Source organism: Melozone crissalis, unplaced genomic scaffold (genome assembly GCF_028551555.1).
Source record: "Melozone crissalis strain CALT ecotype California unplaced genomic scaffold, PUWL_Pcris_2 ptg000016l_1, whole genome shotgun sequence".
Classification (NCBI taxonomy): Eukaryota; Metazoa; Chordata; class Aves; order Passeriformes; family Passerellidae; genus Melozone; species Melozone crissalis.
Genome location: NW_026535794.1, coordinates 30145598 through 30165867, shown reverse-complemented (window position 1 = coordinate 30165867; position 20270 = coordinate 30145598). Strand labels below are relative to the sequence as shown.

General features: G+C 40.9%; 1 protein-coding gene across 1 annotated transcript in view; it reads right to left on the bottom strand.

The window, feature by feature from the left end:
• BZW2 (basic leucine zipper and W2 domains 2) overlaps positions 1-20072 on the bottom strand; it is a 56464-nt gene extending 36392 nt beyond the window's left edge. Inside the window, exons 1-2 of the mRNA XM_054274319.1 lie at positions 19968-20072; positions 7-71 (exon numbers count right to left, since the gene is read on the bottom strand). Of these exons, the coding sequence (XP_054130294.1) occupies positions 7-64 (58 nt within the window). The 5' untranslated portion in view covers positions 65-71; positions 19968-20072. The remainder of the gene's footprint in view (positions 1-6; positions 72-19967) is intronic.
• Between the last annotated feature and the right edge of the window lie 198 nt (positions 20073-20270).

The following is a 20270-nucleotide window of genomic DNA, read 5'->3' as shown; positions in this document are numbered from 1 at the left end:
ACTTACCCCTCTTCCTAGTTTTGAACCGCTGGCCTGTTAGCACCGGCTTCTGATTCTTATTCATAAAATTTCTGGAGAAAGAAAGAAAGAAAGAAAGGGAAAAATATTTATACTCTATCATTTACAGCAAGAATTTAATCTAAAGGCAAAATAAAGACTCAGTGTAGCAAAATCCCAACATATGACAGGTAAAGAAAATTCTTAAGATGTTTTCCAAGAGTAATTCACATTATCTTTAAGATGAAGAGCACTACAATCCAAGGATAACTTCAATAAGATGTGTTTTTCATAAAACCTGGCTGTTGGCATCTCTGTAAAAAACTGTGAAGATTCAGAACTGACTGGGAAGGTGATGGAGCCACTGCCCTTACCCTGGGGCAGGGGTACCCAACCACTGCCCATGCAGCCCGTGGGGATGCTGGGGGCACAGAAGCCACTGAGGCAGAGGGCTGGGAACCATCCTGGTGAGGCTCAGCATGGCACAGGTCCCACCCTCTGGCACAGTCACCAGGCAGATGCATGCCCAGGGTTATGCACTGTCCAGCTCAAGACAAGGTTTTGTGGTCTAACCATAAAGACAGTGTTTTAATCATCAAATTCTAATCAAACATTTCTTACAAGCATCACTGTATCTTAGCAACTTTCAGTTCTGAAAAGCATGTGGGTGTTGTAAAAATAATAGAAGATAAACAAATCCCTCGCCCCATCAACTTTGAGCATAAATACAGAGTTAAGGACCTACATGGCACATCATACAACAGTAAAAAATACTGAGCTTCTATTACTTCAGACCTTTACGGCAAATCTTAACACACAATGTCAAAAAAATTGGGAAGTGATAATATATTAATGTATTACTTCAGACCTTTACAACAAATCTTAACACACAATGTCAAAATAATCGGGAAGTGATAATATATTAATGTCATTTTATCTAAAGAAAACAAAACTATTTTTAAGCTTTGGATACAATCAGTTTCATCGCACAAAACAGCTTATGCAAAGAGCAGCTAAACCAAGAGCTGAATGCAACCAGCAGCAATTAAAAGGAAGCTTTGCAGCACTAGGAGTCACCACAGGTCATCACCCTGTCCTGCCCACAGCACTTGCCAGCCCTGACACTTAGAGGCCACCTACTTCACAGCCTGCAGGCCATTTGGTCACTGTTACATATGAGTTGCTTGTCCAGAATTAAGCCTTCTCATGCAAGACTTTGAGCATGTTCTTCTAATAACTTTAGTTTCACAGAAATCTGTATTATTTGTATTTCTTCATTGTGGACTCTGCAGGTCTAGTTTAGAAGTACACAGATTTGCCAACATGCTTCCTGCCACAAATGAAAAGAAATTCAAGCTCCATGGCTGAGAAAGCCATCAATCACATGTTACTATCCAAGTAGTATTTTCTCTACCCCTGAAAGTTCATTTAACTCTCTTAACAAACAATGCTCCAGGTGTACAATGTATTCCCTTTCACCAGAATTCTAGTGGCAGCATCCCTAGCTGGCCACTTTTGCAGCACTTCAAATGTTTTACTTGGCAAATCACTTCCTTCTAGCCTAGGTTTACCACTTATCCACAGTCAAAAACTCTGCATGCAGGCACATGAACTGGAAATAGCCAGTGGAATTCAGAGTCAAGGTTTGCATCCTGTAAGTCACAGAACCACAAACACACAACAAGCAGTTCAACTGAGATTCACACTCATCACTGAGATTTAAAGCTGCAGTTCTTTAGAACAGACCAAGGAGCATTTCAAAACAACTGCAACAATTAACAGCTCTCTGGAAAAACATTCTGCTCATCTGCAAAGAGTTAAACATGGCCAACCAGGTATCATGGGATCTTTCAAAGTGCTGTAGGATCCAAGAGTGCCTTCACAGCACAGCTCCAAAGGCTCTTTCCCCTGATGAGACAGCTCTGTGTTAGAGGAACAGGAGATGCTTTATAAGTTAATTAGGCAGATAATCCAGCAATCTACAGGGATGAGCAACAGCCCAGCCTCTAGCCAGGGACTGCCTAGATTTGACATACTTATCTGCTTTGTCTTTCTGTCCTTCAGTTATTTGTAAAGAGAATGATCTATAACATTCACCTAGGTATTTTTGACTTGTTTTTATGTTTTGCCTGGACACCTTACGCCTTATTCCAAAAACATCCATTTCAAGACATGGCAAGAGGAAACCAAAAGGCTTGCGAAGAAAATGTCAAGCAAGGCACACAACAGGTGAGAACTCCATTTTTCACAGCTCTTCCAGAGCACAAACATGCTGTCAGGCTGGGGTCACAGTGCCCACTTCCTTAAGCAACACACAAAAGCCTTCAACCCAGCACACTTGTTCTGTTTCCCAGTTTCTATGAAAGACAGAAATGCATACACTGAATTTCTAACACCAGACTTCTTTCCTTGGATGCAGTGTATTTTTAAGTTGCAAAAACACTTGCATGCACCTGAAGCTTGACTATGGATTTTAACTGTTGCCTGTGAACAAAATATATGTCCTTTAAGGCAGCTGGGAAAAAGATTTAAAAAAAAACAGTTAAAACAGGACTCCCAACTTGTGGCAGATTTAATGACTAAACGTTCAGTGCAATAGAAGAGACTCTTGAATAGTTAATTACTAGGAACACAGGATATGCCTTCTTCTATATTTAGCTTTAAATGTACTGTGCTTTAATCTGCAAGAGTGAGGGTCTGGCTTTATAAGGCACTGCCTGAAGCAATGGCCCAGGATCCTTCATTAAGAGACAGAATCTTGAGACTGAGCAAAACCAACCCAGTCATCTATACAACAATTGAGAATGGCATCAGGTCCTGAAAACGAGATTTTAAAGTGCTATTGCTACCACAACAGATGCCTGGATAATAAAATTTACAAAAGTGAATGCAATGCAAAAACTTTTTTTTTAATCAATAAGAAACCAACAACAGTACAAAAGTGGTGCCTGAAGGTTGTAAATTCAGGGTGGAAGCATATAAACTTGCACAGCACATTTGATTGCATCAGAGAGTGCAGCCTACCTCCCAGGTGTCAGATAGCTGTAAAACCTTGAAATCATTCAAGACCTTGAACTATTACATATATTCTCCATTTTGAAAGGTACAGCACCTGGGCTCAAAGCCAATGGCCAGTTTTGAAATGGCAGCTAAAGCAGTCATAGTGGTTTCAGTGGAGCAAGGATCTTAAGGATAGACATGGGTAGGAAGGGAATAGCCTCCAAAGAAAACCCAAACCACCAGCCAAACTTGTATCTTGCAGCCCAACATCCTCCAGGATTTACATGGATTGTCAGCAGGAGAGCAAGTAAGAGATGTGCAAATGTCAGCTCTCTCCTTTCGCAGACTCCACTCTCCAGCAGAAGATGGGAGAGGCTCAGCAATAGAAGCTTTCCTCTCAATTTACTGCTCAGTACTCAAGCAGATGTCAGGGCAGTACAGAACCTGGCACTACGCGCCACAATGGGTTCATTTTTCATACAAACAAAAAATATCTAAGCCTGCTAATTGCTAACTTGCAGCTACAAAATTAATCAGAAAAATAAAAAAATGCATGACTTTAAAGTTTAGCAAATTCCATTCCCACTATTGTTAAGAGGCTTGTATAAAACAGATCCATACTTTAAAAATTCATAAATTGGTGAGTTGGCACATTCTCCTGAGACTGCTTGAAATCCAGGAGCTAACTAAGCTTTCTCTACAGTTGCTCCTCATTTTCATGCTAAAGACCCTAAACAGTTAAAATAAAACTGAGGGACATATACAGCTGTAGATATGCAGATACATATTATACAGCAGTTACTCTAATCAAGCAATCCTTCTCACACAACTAATAAAAATTGTAACCGTTTTAATTAATAAATCCAGCATTAATTAATAAAATACATTTATAAAACCTGCAACAGACAAAGTAAAAGTTTTTTCACCACTTCAGCAAGTATGAACTCACTTAATAGGTTAGAAAAATGTAGTCTTTTATCCACACCACAGGGAAATTCTTATGATGATTAACTCCTGAATTATTAAAAGCCTTGGTAAGGCTGAAGTTTCTACCATTTGTTCTTGGAAACATTTTGCTCAAATTGAAAAAAAAAAAAACTGAAAACCTTTATTCAAAGCAACACTCTTTTTCTAAGCATCATTTTGCACTTCCTTTGACCAAAATATCAGAATCATCTGAGATTCTCCAAACATTAACATGCTCAGATGAATCTGGGAACAGTTGCTTCACAGCAGCAAAACTTCACTGCCCTAGTTACAGAGAGAAGGGAATCAGTGCCAGACAGCATAAGAAAAAGAACAACATTTTAATAAAAACGACCAGCATTTTATGGCTCTTGGTGTGCAGGGCACAAAATACAGCCCAAGGGCAGGCAGTGACCCTCTGGGCAGCCCAGGGGATTGGGGAGGCAAGGGGGGAGGCAGCACAGCTGCACAGGATGCTGCTGCTGCTGCTGTGGGGACTGGCGCCGATGGCGTCTGACTGACAGGGCGATGGAGAGAGCTGCCAGAACACCACCAACACTGCACCACCAGCCTGCACAGCAACACAGCCTTGGCAGCAGCTATTTCCATCTCCTTCCCTTGCTCAGATATCGTGTAAGACAGGGGCAGAACTCATCACAAAGGCAAGTAAAATAGAAGCATAGGTGGGTAGAGTTGCTATGAAGGAAACATCCCAACCCACATATCAAAGGCAATCTTTTCTTTCCCACCAAAGAATATCCAGGACATTAAAAAGCTTTACTGGGTCTTTTTTATCCAGCAATGTTATTGGGTGTTTTCATTGTCTCACAGTTACAGTTCTAGGCTTGGGGTAAAGAGAGTTTTCCACCCCTTTCAGCAGCAAGCCAAGAAGTTACATTAAATGCAAATTACTGAACTTGAGCAGCATAGAGGAAAAGCTGCCTTTGCACTTTTGCCAGAGAGGAAACACGTCAGCATGCAGCCAGCAGCTGTCTCCGCTCTCTGAAAAGCAGCAGACAGCTAGATCATAAGCTAACAAAATCTGTAGGTGGAAAACTTATAAATCATTACCAGTAGAGAGAACAGAGCAATGTGAGGGGACAAGAAGACAGAGCAGATGCAATCCAGACACAGGTTCTCAACAAATCCTCATCAGGCTTCCTGCCTTCCACTGGGACACTGTGCCTGTTGTTCCTAAAACACTGGGATTTTTTTAAGAAGTGACTAATAAGCTGGAGGTCCATAAATTCAACCATGGCACAAATCACCAGGAAGTGCAGCACCAGCAACCAGGCTTATCTTGCAGACTTGCCACAGAGGCACCAGCACAGCTGCCATGTTTATGAAACCTTTAGCCCAAAGGTGTTGTTCATTAGGAACAATAAAGCCACAGCCAGGCTCCTGCCACATTAAAATCCCTTCCCTGGTTTTATAGCCGCAGCAGCAACATGCAGGGACAAAACAGTAACATAAGAATCTGCAGGGTAAACACAATTCACATGGGGGTTTAATGTTTACATGAAATATGAATATTGCTGAACCACATGCCCTGTCTTTCCCTAAAGAGCCTCCCAGAAGCTCTCAAGGCACTTAAATATTTAAAAAATGTTTATTTTTTAATCACAGAACAGTATTGGTCCGCAGTAAAAAGTGTATATACTTCAATAAAAATATTTGTTCCTTATTAGCATGCTTAGTGGGAGAGAGAAAACAAGGAGATGAAACAGAAGGAATTGATTTAATTCTGCAGCAAAATGAATACCTGAAGAGAATGAAACTTACCACACGGTAAATAATAAATAAAAACCTGTGCTCATGCAAGGTTTTCCAGGAATGAACTGGGCATGCAGCTTGTGAAGGGTTATCCTGAGAAGGAGGGGGAAGGGAAGACCTTACTGCTCTTTGCAGCCACCTGAAAGGAGGCCAGAGCCAGATGGAGCTGGTCACTTCCCAGTAAGGAGCAGCAAGACAAGAGGAAATGGCCTCACCTTACATCAGGAGAGGTTTAAATCGGGTGGTAGGAAAATTTTCTTCACTGGAAGAATTGTGAGGCACTGGAATAGGCTGCCCAGGGAAGTGGTAGAGTCACTGTCACTATTTAAAACACATGTAGATGGACTTGGTAGACATGCAGATGGCACTTAAGAACATGATAAACCCAGAAAAAATGAGAAGACAGACTCACTGAAGTCTGCACCATAAACCACATCACCTAACAGCTAAACTGGGATGTTTCTTGAAAAACAGTCAGAAAAAGCCCCAGTTTCCACTGCCACCAATAAATGCACAACCACACACTGCATTAGAGAGCCACCTCACTGCACTTATTTCAGGACAGTAGGTATTTCTTAGGTCACTAACCAGGAATTGCTACTGAAGTGGCTCAGATGAGTAACACCACTGAAGCACTTTCAAATGCACTTCATGGTGTCAAGAGACTGTAAACTGAGCACTGAGACAATGGACTTCTCTGTCATGTCATCAGGAATCATATAAAAAGTGCATGAGTCATGGCACAGTCAGTGAAAGAAAAGAAAAAAAAAAAGAAAAAAAAAGAAAAAAATTCCTAATAACTGGCAGGTAGACATGCAAGTTAAGAAAATTCAATCACACACTCAGGGTGACACAAAAAATGTTGTCATTCAGTAACAAGATTTCTTCCAGGAACTAAAGAGGAGGAATTAGATGTAATTCTTTAAGAACAAGGTATTAGCAGGAGCTTTTCTCACTGTTGAAAGCTCTCTTAGGTGCTATACTCTTAACTGGAATAGGCTGTGATAATGGAGATGGTGTATTGCTACAAATCAATTCATATCCAGTTAACATTCATTTGAAGGTAAAATGCCAACTCCAAGCTTGCATACCTTGCCAATAGGAAAACCTCTTAGAAAAAGAAGGGGATAAACAGCATCAGGCAGAGATCAGGGTCAGATGAACTGATAAAACAATGGAAGAGAGAATTCTTCCAAAGCTAACAAAGTTTTCTCCTCACGCAAGACACCACTTTCAATGGATTGTGTAAATGCTAAAACAGGGCTCTCAAATTTGGAGACATTACATGTCCTGATCATCCTGAAAAATTCAACTGTCTTAGCAATTGCTATAGAGATGATTTTATTACAGGAAAATGGTGTAGCTGAAATTCTGCAAAAGCATGACTGTAAAGATACTGCAGCAATTTTGTTCAATCCTTAATTAATGTTTGGGGGAGAACTACAGAAGCCACTGCTCACAGTATATTTGCAAGAAATCATTAATGAAGTCACTTTATAAGGTTCCTTTGAACCAGCTCTCTAATAAACCAATAAATACAGGTATTTGGAAGAAAACATGTTCAAAAAGTACCAGAGAGGCTTCATTCCCAAAAACAAAGCCTGTTGAGACACAAGAAAACACAGTAACAGTTCTGTAATGAAGGCAGGAAGATCAGCTTTCTCATATAGAGTACCACTCCTCTGTTCAAGTCCATCTTGCTTCGGTTTTTTTTTAATGTATCAGCCCACTGGAAGTTTTTATAATGTTGATCCTACTCATACAACTTCAGTATCAACAATAAAATCAGAAGATGTGCCTCTTCCATTCTTCTTGCTACCTCAAAGCTCTGAGAAGCAGCAAAAGCACTGGAGATCACTTTTGCCTCCAGGACACAGCACTGCAACAGTTGAAAACTGATAAACTAAGAAGCTAAGGTTAAAAATAAATAAATACAATCTGTGCATTCTCCAGAAAGCAATGCTCCCCAGATGCTAGCAGCTCATTATTTAATGAACTAAATACAGTAATGGGAGGAGGGATGTATTAATAGCCAGCACCTCCTACACACCTGCAATTGGTGAAGGCCTTGATTTTAATAGAGCAACAGCTTTAAGCAATAAAGCAAGTTTCAATTCAGAACTCCCTAATTATTTCTTCAAAGCATGTGCAGAGTTCACCAAGATAATGCATGGGGTGTTTTTTTTTACCTGAGGGAAAATGAATCAGCTGCCAGGTATCTGAATTCTGATCTTTCTGGCACAAAGGGCCAGCAGTGAAAACATACAACACTTTTCACCATATCTAGTATTCCAAACATACCAGCTAACACTGGTTATGATGTTAGCAGTATTCACTTGGACAAAAAAAAGGAATCTGTAACTGACTTGTGTCACTCTGCATCCCAAAAGCAGTCCCATATTCCCTGAGGCTGCTTCTTCCTCCTCAGAGCAGGTGAACATTTTGACAGAACACACCAGTTTTGGTAAATAAATTCCTGAAGTGGGGAACAGAAGCAATCAATACTTGGACTTTAACCTGCAAGCAGTTACTTTCTAGGCAATGGTGGGTACAACTCCTCTGAGATCAAGCTAAGATAATCCCATGGCAATAGATACCAATTTACATCCAAGTTGTGTGTTGGGGGAAAAAAAAGAAATAAAGGCCACTCATGGGGTGCCTACACAATCAACTGTTATGCTAGGTGAGTCAGAAAACCAGCAATTACAGACTGAGCAGACACTTGCTATCATAGCCACTGCTGGGCAGCTCCCATACCAGCACTCTCAGCCTTACTTCAGAACAGCATCTCTTCACCTCTGTGTGGAAACCTGAGAAATTGCTATGAGTTTGACAGGACATGAAAGAGAAATGTAGCACTCATTCTATCTACACTGGTTTTGTGTGTTGGCTTTTTTTTTTGGTTTTGTTTTGTTCTCTTTGTTTTTCACCTACCAACACTACAGGCTACTTCCAGAGATAAGACTACAGACCCAAGGCAAATTTCTCCCAGTAAGCCAGGCTTTGGTATGAGAAGGCTGTCTCTTAGATCCACAAACACACAAGGCATTACTCACATTACTCACTCATGACACCAAATTCCACCCAGGAGTACTAGCACTGAGAGTTGGGTGGCACCTGAGTAGGTCAGGTTAGGAGAAGCAAACAAAAATCCCAAGAGGACTATCCTGGGTCAGGCTGTTGTATTACTAATTTTGCAGGAGGACTTTAGTTGCTTTTTGTAAGATGAGGGAGTACATTCAAACCAGTTTTCTTCAGAGAGCAAAAATCTTTGAGACATGTTGTGATTCAAGCCACATATTTCTTCCCAAAAAATGGGGGTGCCCAGAGAGAATATTGTCAAGACTGGTAATGTGAATCACATTGTTATTGTGATTGAATTGTGTGAGTGCAACTGCTTTACTTTATGTGTCATTTACATTTGTATGACATTCGCAGTATAATTTGTATTACTCTGCTAAATCAGAAATCCCACATAATCTCAACAATCCTCAAGTGGCAAAATTAGATATTAAACATCATACCCTCCATATGTGGAATATCTAAAAGATGCTGATCTTAGGGTATTGGACTCTGATACTTTGCACATATCAGAAATGGGAGATCAGTTTTGATTTGGCAACCCAAAGCTCAAATACCAAGCAATCATTTATGGCAAAGTTTCCTTCATTTTGGAATATCATACACATACACAGTCCTGAAAATTCTCAAAGTGCTGCATCTTCTTTTAATTTTGACAGTTTAACTTTGCTTTTCTTGATCTTCTTCCATCTTGTATTTAAACATAAATGACATTAAATGTAAGACTTAGCTGAAAATATAAATGAATAAAACCAATAATGTCTTTGATGGTAACCTATATTCAGAAGACTCTGGAATACATCAAACTGAACCCAAAGAATTCACAGTTGTCTATAAACACAGCACTGCAAGCAATGGCTATTATGAATGCTTCTTAAGTTTTGCTGCTCAAAAAGTGGTAATTATACGCAATTTTGATCATAATTGCAATCAGATGAAAATTCAGTTCTCAAAACCACATTTATATATACAGGTGGCCAAAATCACAGAACTAAGAAACACTGCCACAAAAGGAAGTCAAATAAAGCCACAATATAAATCACTTGAAGTAGAAAAAAATAGAGCAACTAGCCTGTTGTGTCAGTAATTTCTATCTTTTTTTTCCCGTATTAGCATCATCTCCTAACAGCTTAATCACATTACAAGAAGCTAGTAGAAGTTAGTGAGACATCTGTTTCATCCAGATGTAGATCAGAGCAGGTAGAGAATATTTTGCCCCACCACAGAGGCAGTACGCAGTGCTGAATACACTGCAGTGCTCTGTGCCCACGCACTGGTAATGGAAGCACAGAGAGCTGTCAGTCAGCTCAGCTCAATGCCAAACCCAGCAATTTAATTGAAACTGCTGGTGGTGAGCACCACTCCCTGTTTCGCTGTCAATCACTCTAGAAGGCAATCAGATAAACCAAAACTCCTATCGACTTTTCTTGACTGAACAGCCAACTGGCAGAACCCAAATATGGGGTGCATTTGACTTGCCTTTAAAAATTAACTATGACACCTAGTGTAAATCTGCAATTTTTGCATATTTTCACCCTAAGAAAAAAACACAAACACTTCCAGAAAATAGCTTATCTGAAATGTTCTGCTTGCCCATCTTAGAGTGAGATGGATGAACAGCTTCACAGCTTCAGATTTAAGTCACTTTTTATGTATCTGAATCAGATCAAACTTCACACCTGCAGATCGGCCATCTGTGTGAAAGTCTATAGCTCAGTGATACCTACAAACATCTCAGGCAGAGATAGGCATTTAGTTCCCCACCCAAAATGAACAATAAGGCAATTACTATTTGTATCCTATTCAGTTCTGTAGTTAATTCATTAGACCTGCTTGTTCATCTTCCTGAAATAATTCACAGAACTTTCATTGTTGGCTGAGAAGTTCCAAAATGCAGCATACCACAAATAAGTTGAGAGCACAGCCTCAGTATCAGACCACAGCCGTCCACCCACTCCCAACCCAGTTTCTGAAGCCAAGCACTGCTGCAGGAGTTATGGATTTCTAACCAGAATATGTTTAGTATCTTTTTTAAAGGGCATAAAGCATCACTATGCCAGACAGCCTTGCTTCCTTCAGAGAAAGCATGCATCCACTTTGTGGCTGTTTGGCCTATGCCAACGTCAGCTTGGCACAATGATATTTGACACTATTAATAGGGAAATCTATTTTCTTGTTTACATCACTGTTCATGCACAGGAAAGACCAATATCAGCAACCTACTTCTGCAGATAACCTAATAAGGGCTCCATGGAATATGTATCTGTAGGTGTATGCATACATACATTTGTACAAGAGAGCAAAAAACACCAGTAAAAGCTACATTAGATTTCTACAACCCACTTCCTATGAAGATACAAACTATGAATAATTTAAAAGGTTTACTAATGAGACAGCTAGAGGATTTTTTTTTGCTGGACTGAGAAACCACAAGGAAAGGCTTGGCTGGTCCCTCTGAGGCTTCAGAAAGACATGGCAGTTAAATCCTAGAATGCAGAGCCGTTCAGTGACTGGATACAGTCAAACTCTCCAAGTCAGAGAACTGACTGCTGAAGGCCAGGCAAACCAACACATTTGTATCCCACCTCAAACGTTGCTCTGCATAGTTTGATACACTCTGTAGAGCTGAACTAGTAAAGTTAGCATATGTTCTTTGCTAAGGGAGGATAAAAATGCAAAGGTAGGAGTGACAAACTAATTTTTTTTCAATTCTAAAACAGAAGAGAGCAGATACTCAACATGACTTTTAATTGGAGGTTTTGCAATAACTGGTATTTTTTTTGGTATTCTTGACAATGCTTCAAAAATAAAGTTGATATTTCAGATAAAAATCTGTCAATATGAACCTTTACTAACCAAGTGTTAAGAACGTGAATTAAGGTACTTTAGTCAGTAATTTAGTAGTCTAGATTTCAACATAATTTAAGAAATTTATCTTAGGATTACAAAATTGCAACAAATACGCTGAAAACAATAAATGGGGAACATGGCCTAGAGTTCTTGTCCCCATCACCAAGATTTTGCTCTCACTCAGCTTCAAAAGACTATGTTGTCTCCTCATACCATAACACTGCTTTTGCAGTGCCAATACTGACTAAAAAGGTCAACAATTACTAAAACTGACAGGACAAAGGAAAATGGGGAAAGAATGAGGCCTTCCTATACCTCAACAACATACAGCTTAGGGAGAGCACTAAGATACTAAACTAATCCTAGCATCCAACAAGCTACCCATGAAATGCTTTGGCTTGACACATTTGGCTTCAGTGAGCTGGGAGCCACTGCTCACAGATAAAAGTTCAAGAATCACACAACTTCCTCACAGGAGAGACCTGAGAGTCTGATGCCTTGACAATTTAGCAGTGTGAATCACCAGCCAACCAGTCCACTGTCATCACGAACAATCTCAGAGGCACAACAGCAATGCAAAGTGACATACCAAGGGAAAAACACATTGGGAAAAAGGCACTTTTCAGCATACATCAATAAACAATTTAACAGGAATAAACTGACAAAGTAAATCCCTTCCCTTGGCTCCTCAAGAGAACTATGTGCATCCTTTCCTTCTTTTAATTCAGGAAGCCTTTTAACAAGGCCCCGCAAAACAGGACAAAGCCGAAGTCAAAACTTGGCAAAAGACCTCATGCATGTGCTTGAGCATAGAAGTAGGTGTTTCCTCATGCTGGGAAAGCAGCTGAGACCCATGGGCAGGATGATAAATTTGAAGGGCAGAGCCAAGGATTCACATGGCCCAGAGGGCACACTGACTGGGGCCTCTTCTCATACAAAATGTAGAGAAAGAAAGCCACAAACATCTTGTCAGAATATGGTATTCAACAGCATAACATTGGGTTTTCATAGCACTGGCTGATGATTTGGGGATCCTCAGGTCACAGTCACATTAAGAAAAACACCAAAGCAGACCTAAGACAAAAAAGACTTAACACAGGCTTCAGAAAGGTGCAGAGACATAGAGAAAACTAGCAACCAGACAAACCAAACTCACACCAATATTGGTGCACACAGAGAAGGCTGTAAATTGAAAAGAAACTCACCAACCTCTCTTCTAAAAGGCTGACTCCTCTCAAGCATTTAAAAGAAGTAACGTACTTTGTTTTTCTAATTTTCTGTTGCTCAAGGCATGAAATAGCAGTGAAAATAAATTATAAGCCCTATATCTAATGCTCAGTAATATCTTCCCAAGATTTCACCCATGTCTTATCAGAAGAAAATGACTAATGTATAACTTGAATGCACTGAATGTATCTTCCCTCTTAAAAACATTTCTAGAGAACTAGAGGATTTTATTTATGGAAACAAAACCTAAAATGAAAGGATCACTTTAGCTTGCAAATTACAAACCGTTGAACTGCTCAGACTTCTTTTCTGCATGAAAACACATCTAAGGAAAACACATGAGAGAGTAGTTATTACAAGCAAGTACAACCCCAAAGTCATATTTAATTGTTCTCCCTGCAGTATCTGAAGGAATTGTAGAAGGGTGTAACTCACTGAGATTCAAGACATCACAGAAGATGCTTCCTTTCCAATGTCCCTGGCCAACCTCTATCCCAGACTGTGTCTAGCATTTCCTTTGCTGATCTGTCTGTCCTCAGTCCTAATTCTCACTAGAGGTAATCCATCATCTTACAGGCTGAATAAAAGCAGTAATCTTTGTCTGCCACTATGAGCCTGCAAAAACTGTAAGTGATCTCTATACAGAACTTCTCCATCCAACCTAAGAATAGCTCAGATTTTGCAGAGGAAATCCTTATACAGAATGACAAAACATACTGATGTATGAAGGACTTGGTGAATTTTAAAATTCTTTCCATAATTTCTGTAGTAGAAAAAAACCTCATTTCTAATTTCAAAAACTCTTAGACACATAGCAACTAAAAGCTCTCACAGAAAAAGTAGGAATTACTACTGATTTACTTCCTGGAAGTATTTTCCTGACTTGCTGCAATTTAAAAACCAAAACAGTGATTATTTGTTTTATACAGCACATGTGAGGAAGACGTTTTTCTTTATTAAAACCAGCTTAGCCAACAAAAACGAATCTAAAGATGGAGAACAGTCCTGCAATTTGATCTACACGAGCCGCCACACTTGGACTTAGCCATCCCTATCACAAACAGCGACCCAAGCTGGAAGTTTTACCAGCAAATTGCTACCAAAATATGAGTTCCCTGCATTGTGCTTGCACTATACAACCACACTTTACAGAAGACCAAAGCTGTTAAACCCTGAAACACAAGTGTTTCATTCATGCAAGAATGGTAAAGAGCATTTCAGTGCAGTAAAATGGCCACCACAACACTGCACATAGGTACTGAACTCTGCTTGGCTTTTTATTTTGACTTTTGCAGTCTCTTACAAGATCGACAGCTACATTTAAGAACTATGGTACAGTGAGTTCAAAAGGGTTTTCAGGCATGGTAGAAGATTATTGCACTCCACAGACTTTTCTCTAGGGAGAAAAAATAGATTTTTTCCATTTGTCAATCTTCCTCTCACACACCAGCATTACCTCTGAGTGATCCTTGAGTATTTTATTTATCTTTCAACAGACAGTTACTACTTTAATATGTAAGTTCTGTTGCAGTTGAGGAGAAGAGTAATTTTTAATCAACACTGAATCACATGGAAAAGTAAACCATTTCAGAAATTAAATCTAAAATGTAATGGGCAACCATCGCAGTTCACAGGTGATTTATTGCTCATAAAATATAAAAATGGAATTACTTCACCTGTAAGCTCAAGTAGAGAGACAGATGTGGGTGACTGCCTATTGCCTTATGAGCCACACAGATGTAGGAATTCTTGAATTTGCACAGGAGGAATGAGGACAGAAAATGAGGAATAAAAGATGATGCCTCTCTTAAAACAATCTGAATTTAACAGCACACAGCCATTCAATGCATGATCTAATTCCTCTGTCCTAAACAATAACCTTAAGCCTACAAAGAGGTACATATATCTGCACATGACTGTAAGCAGAGTTTAATAATCCTGTCCGGAGGTTAAAAAAATTACTCACTGATTAGATCTAATTAAATGTTTAACCCAAGTGCCTCCACCATTCTTCACCAAAGAAAGGTTTGATTGTCACTGACTAAATGCTGCTACCGCTGTTTTTCCCAGTACTGCACTCACGAATCCCTAAAACCAGTACAAATTCTGTATGTGCTGTAATTTTTCAATCCCCTCCTACACACAGATATATTTCCCTTGCACCTTGATGCAATTTTATTTGCTTTATATTTCTGAAATTTTGAATTTATTTTAGGAACAGCCATCTGAAAAGCAATTGCAAACCAATTCTTACAGAAGCTGTGCTAATGAATTACTGGGTTATTGCTACCACCTGCAAAGCTTAAGAGGGAAAGAATTTAGTCTTGCAAAGGTGCCCAGGCGTACTCTGACACATACTGCTCTGCTGTCACTAAACACATCTCAGTCTTTAACAGCAAAAAGCTGCTTGCACACCATCTGTTCCAAAAAATGCAAGTACCTAACTACGTGGAATTCATAGGCATGAAACAATTTGTTTAAAGCTCAGATTGCTTTTAATTCAATAAAACCACGGTGACTTAGAGCTACACGTGAAAAGCACAAAGCAAGTATTGTCTGAGCAAGCCACTCATACAAGAGCCACCTAGAAAAAACAATTAAGAGAATGTGAACTCAATCTGCAAAAGAGTAATTTACTTTTTTTCCTATGCTGGGTATATAAAAGAAGAAAGAAGTATGCATATCTGATTTTGTTGTGAAAGCAATGCTGACTTTTTCAAAGGAAGTTTTTAACCAGGTAGTACAAATACACATTCATCTAAGGCACTTACATTGCCCATGATCATCACAATACCTGAGCACCTCAAAATTTCTTCTTTGGTCTGTTAATCCTCACTCCCTGTGGGAAGATTCTGGTTGCCCTGGCATGATTAGCAGTTAAAGACACACAAAAATAAAAGCATATGCTCAAAAATGCACTTTGCAACATATACAGATGAACAGCTGAACAGTTTTCTTAGAAGAAAATTCTATAGGTGACTGCTATTCTGGATATATTTTAGGTGCAAAACCACCAAAGCTGGCTCTGCTCAATCAGGTCAAGTCTTGGGGTAAACCAACACCTAAGTTAAATCAGACCACTAAGCCCAAACAGGAGTGCATTACCATAACAGAGACATTCAAGCCCCAAACTGGTATTTTCACACTGCTCTGACCTGTATTTCCTGCTGGAGAACACTGCTCACCTCAACCATGCTCATCCTATAGTCTGCACCAGACAATCTTCTGGAAAATACTTTGGTGTCCTTCTGTCCCATATATGTAAGACTCCTTCAAGTCAGGATTGAAGAGAAGATGAAAGAAGCATAAACCTCATCTTGCCAGACTTTGGATACAGCTGGAGTCAAGTCCTAGATTTGCTTCTGAAGGTCAAAGTGAAGAGAAAGCCTAACTTTGTGCAAGGTCTCACAAGGAATCAGTAACAGGTGGAGATCTCTATTGAGGTCCCAGATTAGCATTTTATCCACAGGAATACCTTGTGTGTAGCTATTTTGGATACACCAGTTGTGCTCAAAAACATGTATCAGTGCTCACCAGTTTCAGTTATTTTTCCGTGGTTTTACAATCTACCCTCTGGTATAAAACAGGCCTTAGCAACGTTGACAGATCATAACAAAGATGAGTGGCTGCCCTGAGATCCAGAAACAGATGAAAGTTGAAAAACATCTCTTACAATATAATAAAAGCACTTCAAGAAATCTGAGTTATACAATGCCAATCAACTGGGCTGGGGGGGCCAGGGAGGTAACTTATCCACAGATTACTATTTGTGAGATCTGAGAGGAAAAAACAGAGGATGTTTCTAGCAATAAAAACCCCTTGAACTTGCATGAACTTGAATTGATCTAAATGAATAATCCTATTAGATCCTCTTAACTTTGGCCAGGATATAATTATAAGGATTGGAGACAGCAGGACCAAAACCCAGTGGGGGTCTGTCTGCAAGGCTCAACTGCACTTGGAGATTTCCTATTGCCCAGGGCATGCAGGAAGACAGAGCTAGTTTACAAAAATACACTTGGCAATAATATGGAATGGATTTTACATACACCCAACACTTCAGCTCAGCAAAAAGACAATGGCAGGGGTCACCACAGGTCTGTCAAGGCTGAACAGGAACCAATTCCTCATCGGCTCCCAGAACAGGAACTAGGGGCTGGGGATTGAACAAAACCATGAAGCAGCAGGTTCACAAACAGGAAAGAAGCAGTCCTCTTTCAAGCAGTCATGGAAGTTATAATCATGGGTTGCTGCACACACACAATTTATCTAAATTTAAAAAGCCTACCAGCCTGCTTTAGGCTGTCACACATAAAGGTAAACACAAAGACACCACTTCTTGCTGAGGAAATCCCTAGCTGAACCAGTGAGATGGGAGCTAGGAAATAAGTCACAGAAATATGTATACTTGTTTGACCTATTATTTTATTTTCCCCTAGACAAAATGGAGTGGGTCAGACAGGATTCTGACCCTGCCAGGCCCAGGCACTGACTATGGGATCTTTGACCTCTGCAGAGTACACGCCCAGAATTCAGGCAACCCTCCAAGACAGAAGTGAGGTAGGTCATTTGAGAGAAAACAGTGAAACCAGTTCAGCATTTCCTCTCCCTCTCTTCCTTGTCCAAAGACTGAGAGCTTCATGGTGCACTCTCCAAGGCATAGGGCAGTCTCCTCCCCCCAAACTGTCCTGAGAAAAAGGTTATTGCTCTGTACATTCTTCCAAAATGAATGTTACTTAATTAAAGAAATCCTTGTTATCTTCTTGCAGGAATCTTACCCCTGACAATTGCACAGGGCACTGGGGATCAGCTACACACTGGTAACAATAGCTATCACAAATCCCTGTGAGCACACCTCCATGCAGTAAAAACAGCAAACTGCTGGGGAAAAATGTCACCACTGGCTCCTGCTTCACAAATCACAAGTACCAGATGTATCACCTGATGAGGAAATAGGGAATTTTTAATAGGTAAACATATTATTTAAAATCAGGAAAATATTCTGAATCACAGTGAGGTTAACATTTCTTCTCCCTCTGTAATACCCAAAACATATATTATTAATTACCAAGCAGTAACGCACATGTCTTAAATATGTGAAACAGATACAGCAGATAAAAGAAAATGCATTAAAGGGAAAGACACAAAGGCACAGAACCTACATTTCATGTTCCAGTGCTCTGCTGAGATAATGACTCCCTACATTGCCTTAAAAAAAAAAAACACTTGTTGCCTCCATGCCTCAAATTATGTTCATAAAATGGAGGCAATGCCACTTCCTCACACTCTCACAAGGATAATCTGAAGATTGTGAAATATCTGCACATTACAAGACTGAAGGTCACACAGAAGCCAGGTAAGAGTGAGAAACATGTTTTAACTAGCACTGAAAGTATTTTATTACCCTTGCAGATGGAACACTCCTGTAGCCTTAGTCACCAAGCAAGATCCAGTGAGGCTGCCAAGGAAAAACTGTCTGTTCACTCTGTGAACAAGGGCAGGATGGCAATAATGACATTCTCATATTAAATAAAAGGAATGTCATATGCATACTTTTCTGTGCTGAATGCATGACAGTTTTTGTGGGTTTTTCCAAATGCAAAAGGAAGCTTGAAGGCTGTTATTTAATAGTGCCACAGAGATTATTGCGGCACTGTAGTATCACAAAATTTGTTCACAGCAGGTAAAATTCGCACCCTGCAGTGAACCAACAAAAGACCACTTAAATCCTAATTTCAGCCTTCATGGCTGAGCCAGTGACATACTTCTGTTAGCACTACATGGGGATCGTTTTCTGGATCAAAATATTAAAAGCACTTGTGCTTCAATGGCATTTCCTTCAAGACATTTTTGGTTTCCCACAAAAAATGTCAAGGGAATCTGTTATAATCTGAAGTCCAAATCAATTTCTTTTATTTACACTTGTTGATGCAAGTAAAACTAGATGGTGGTACTCCCCTGTATTTCCATGATTTTTAAAATCATGGCAACCTACACAATTTGGCTGTTTAGTTAAAATAAAATTGTAACACATTTTGAGTTTTTTTACTCAAATGGTTACAAAGATACACCATATTCAGAGAGCACGCTCTTCTATGAGAGAGACTTCACCATTTCTGAAAGTGAGTCAAAAAGTCATCTACAGGTATCAAAATAGAGAACAAAATCAGTATTAGAAAGAGAAATTTCAAAACGTATTTAAATATTTCAGTATGAGACCTCAAGTACTAAGGAACGGAAAAATTCGGCTTGCTGATAAAGCCATGCCTTCAAAAATTAGTTACAGGAAAAAAATGGATTCCTTAAAAGGAAGGATACAGAAAATACACATTTAAGAGTAGAACAAAAGAGGGTAAAAGTCAGCATCAAGTATCAGGGTCCTGCTCTTTTCTCTGGTATAAACACAGACAAAAATCAAAGATGTTAAACCTCAGTCTCTGTCCCTTGGAGGGGACAGGTCCCTGTGCCTACCCGAGCTTCCACTGGAATAGTGGAAAGTTGGATCTGTAACAAAGATTATTTTTCCACCAACAGTTTAATTTTAGAAAGGCGCCAACAAAAGGCATCGCTCTGACCACGCTGAGCGCGTTCCTTCCCCTCCCGGTCCATCAGCGCCCGCTTCCTCCTGCGGACACGATGCCGTGGCACCACCACGGCTCCATTCGGCCGCTCTAGCCGAACAAAACGCTCTTCCTGCCTGGGAAAAACGAAACAACAAAAAGCCCAACCACCCGACCAACCGCTGCCATAAAAAGGCAGGAAAGCAGGAGCACGGCAGGAAGGGCCGGCGTGCACAAGAGCCCGCACCGCCGCCCTCCTGCAGCGGACCCGGCGCCGCCGGTGCTCCGCAAACCCGCGAACGGCGGCATTTCCGAAGCCGGGCTCCAGCACCCACACCGGGGCTGTGCCGCCGCCGCCCGCCCTGCCCTGCCCCACCATGGCCGCCGCGCCCGCCCGCCCGCCCGGCCGGAGCTGCCCCACAGCAGCCGCCGTGGCCTGGGCAGCGCGGCCGCGGGGCTCCGGCGGGGCTCCGGCACGGCTCCCGCCCGGCGCTCTCCCCATCCCGGCCGCACCTGTCCGGTGGTTGCGCGGTCCGGGGCGGGGAGGGCGAGCGAGCGCGACGGCAGCGGCGACGGCGGAAGACAATGGAGGAGTGAAGGACGGACACATTGACACACGGGCGCCTCCGCCCGCCCGCACCACTGCCGGCACCTCCCCGGGGAGGAGAAACGAACGAGCCGCGGAGAAGTCAAAAAGGGGAGAAAAAAGAAAAGCGTAACGCGTTTCTCGACTTGAAAACAAGAGATAAAAGCGGACAGGCTCCTTCTCTCTGGCAGCACCGCGCGGGAAGCTGGCGGAGGGCGAGAGGCTGGCAC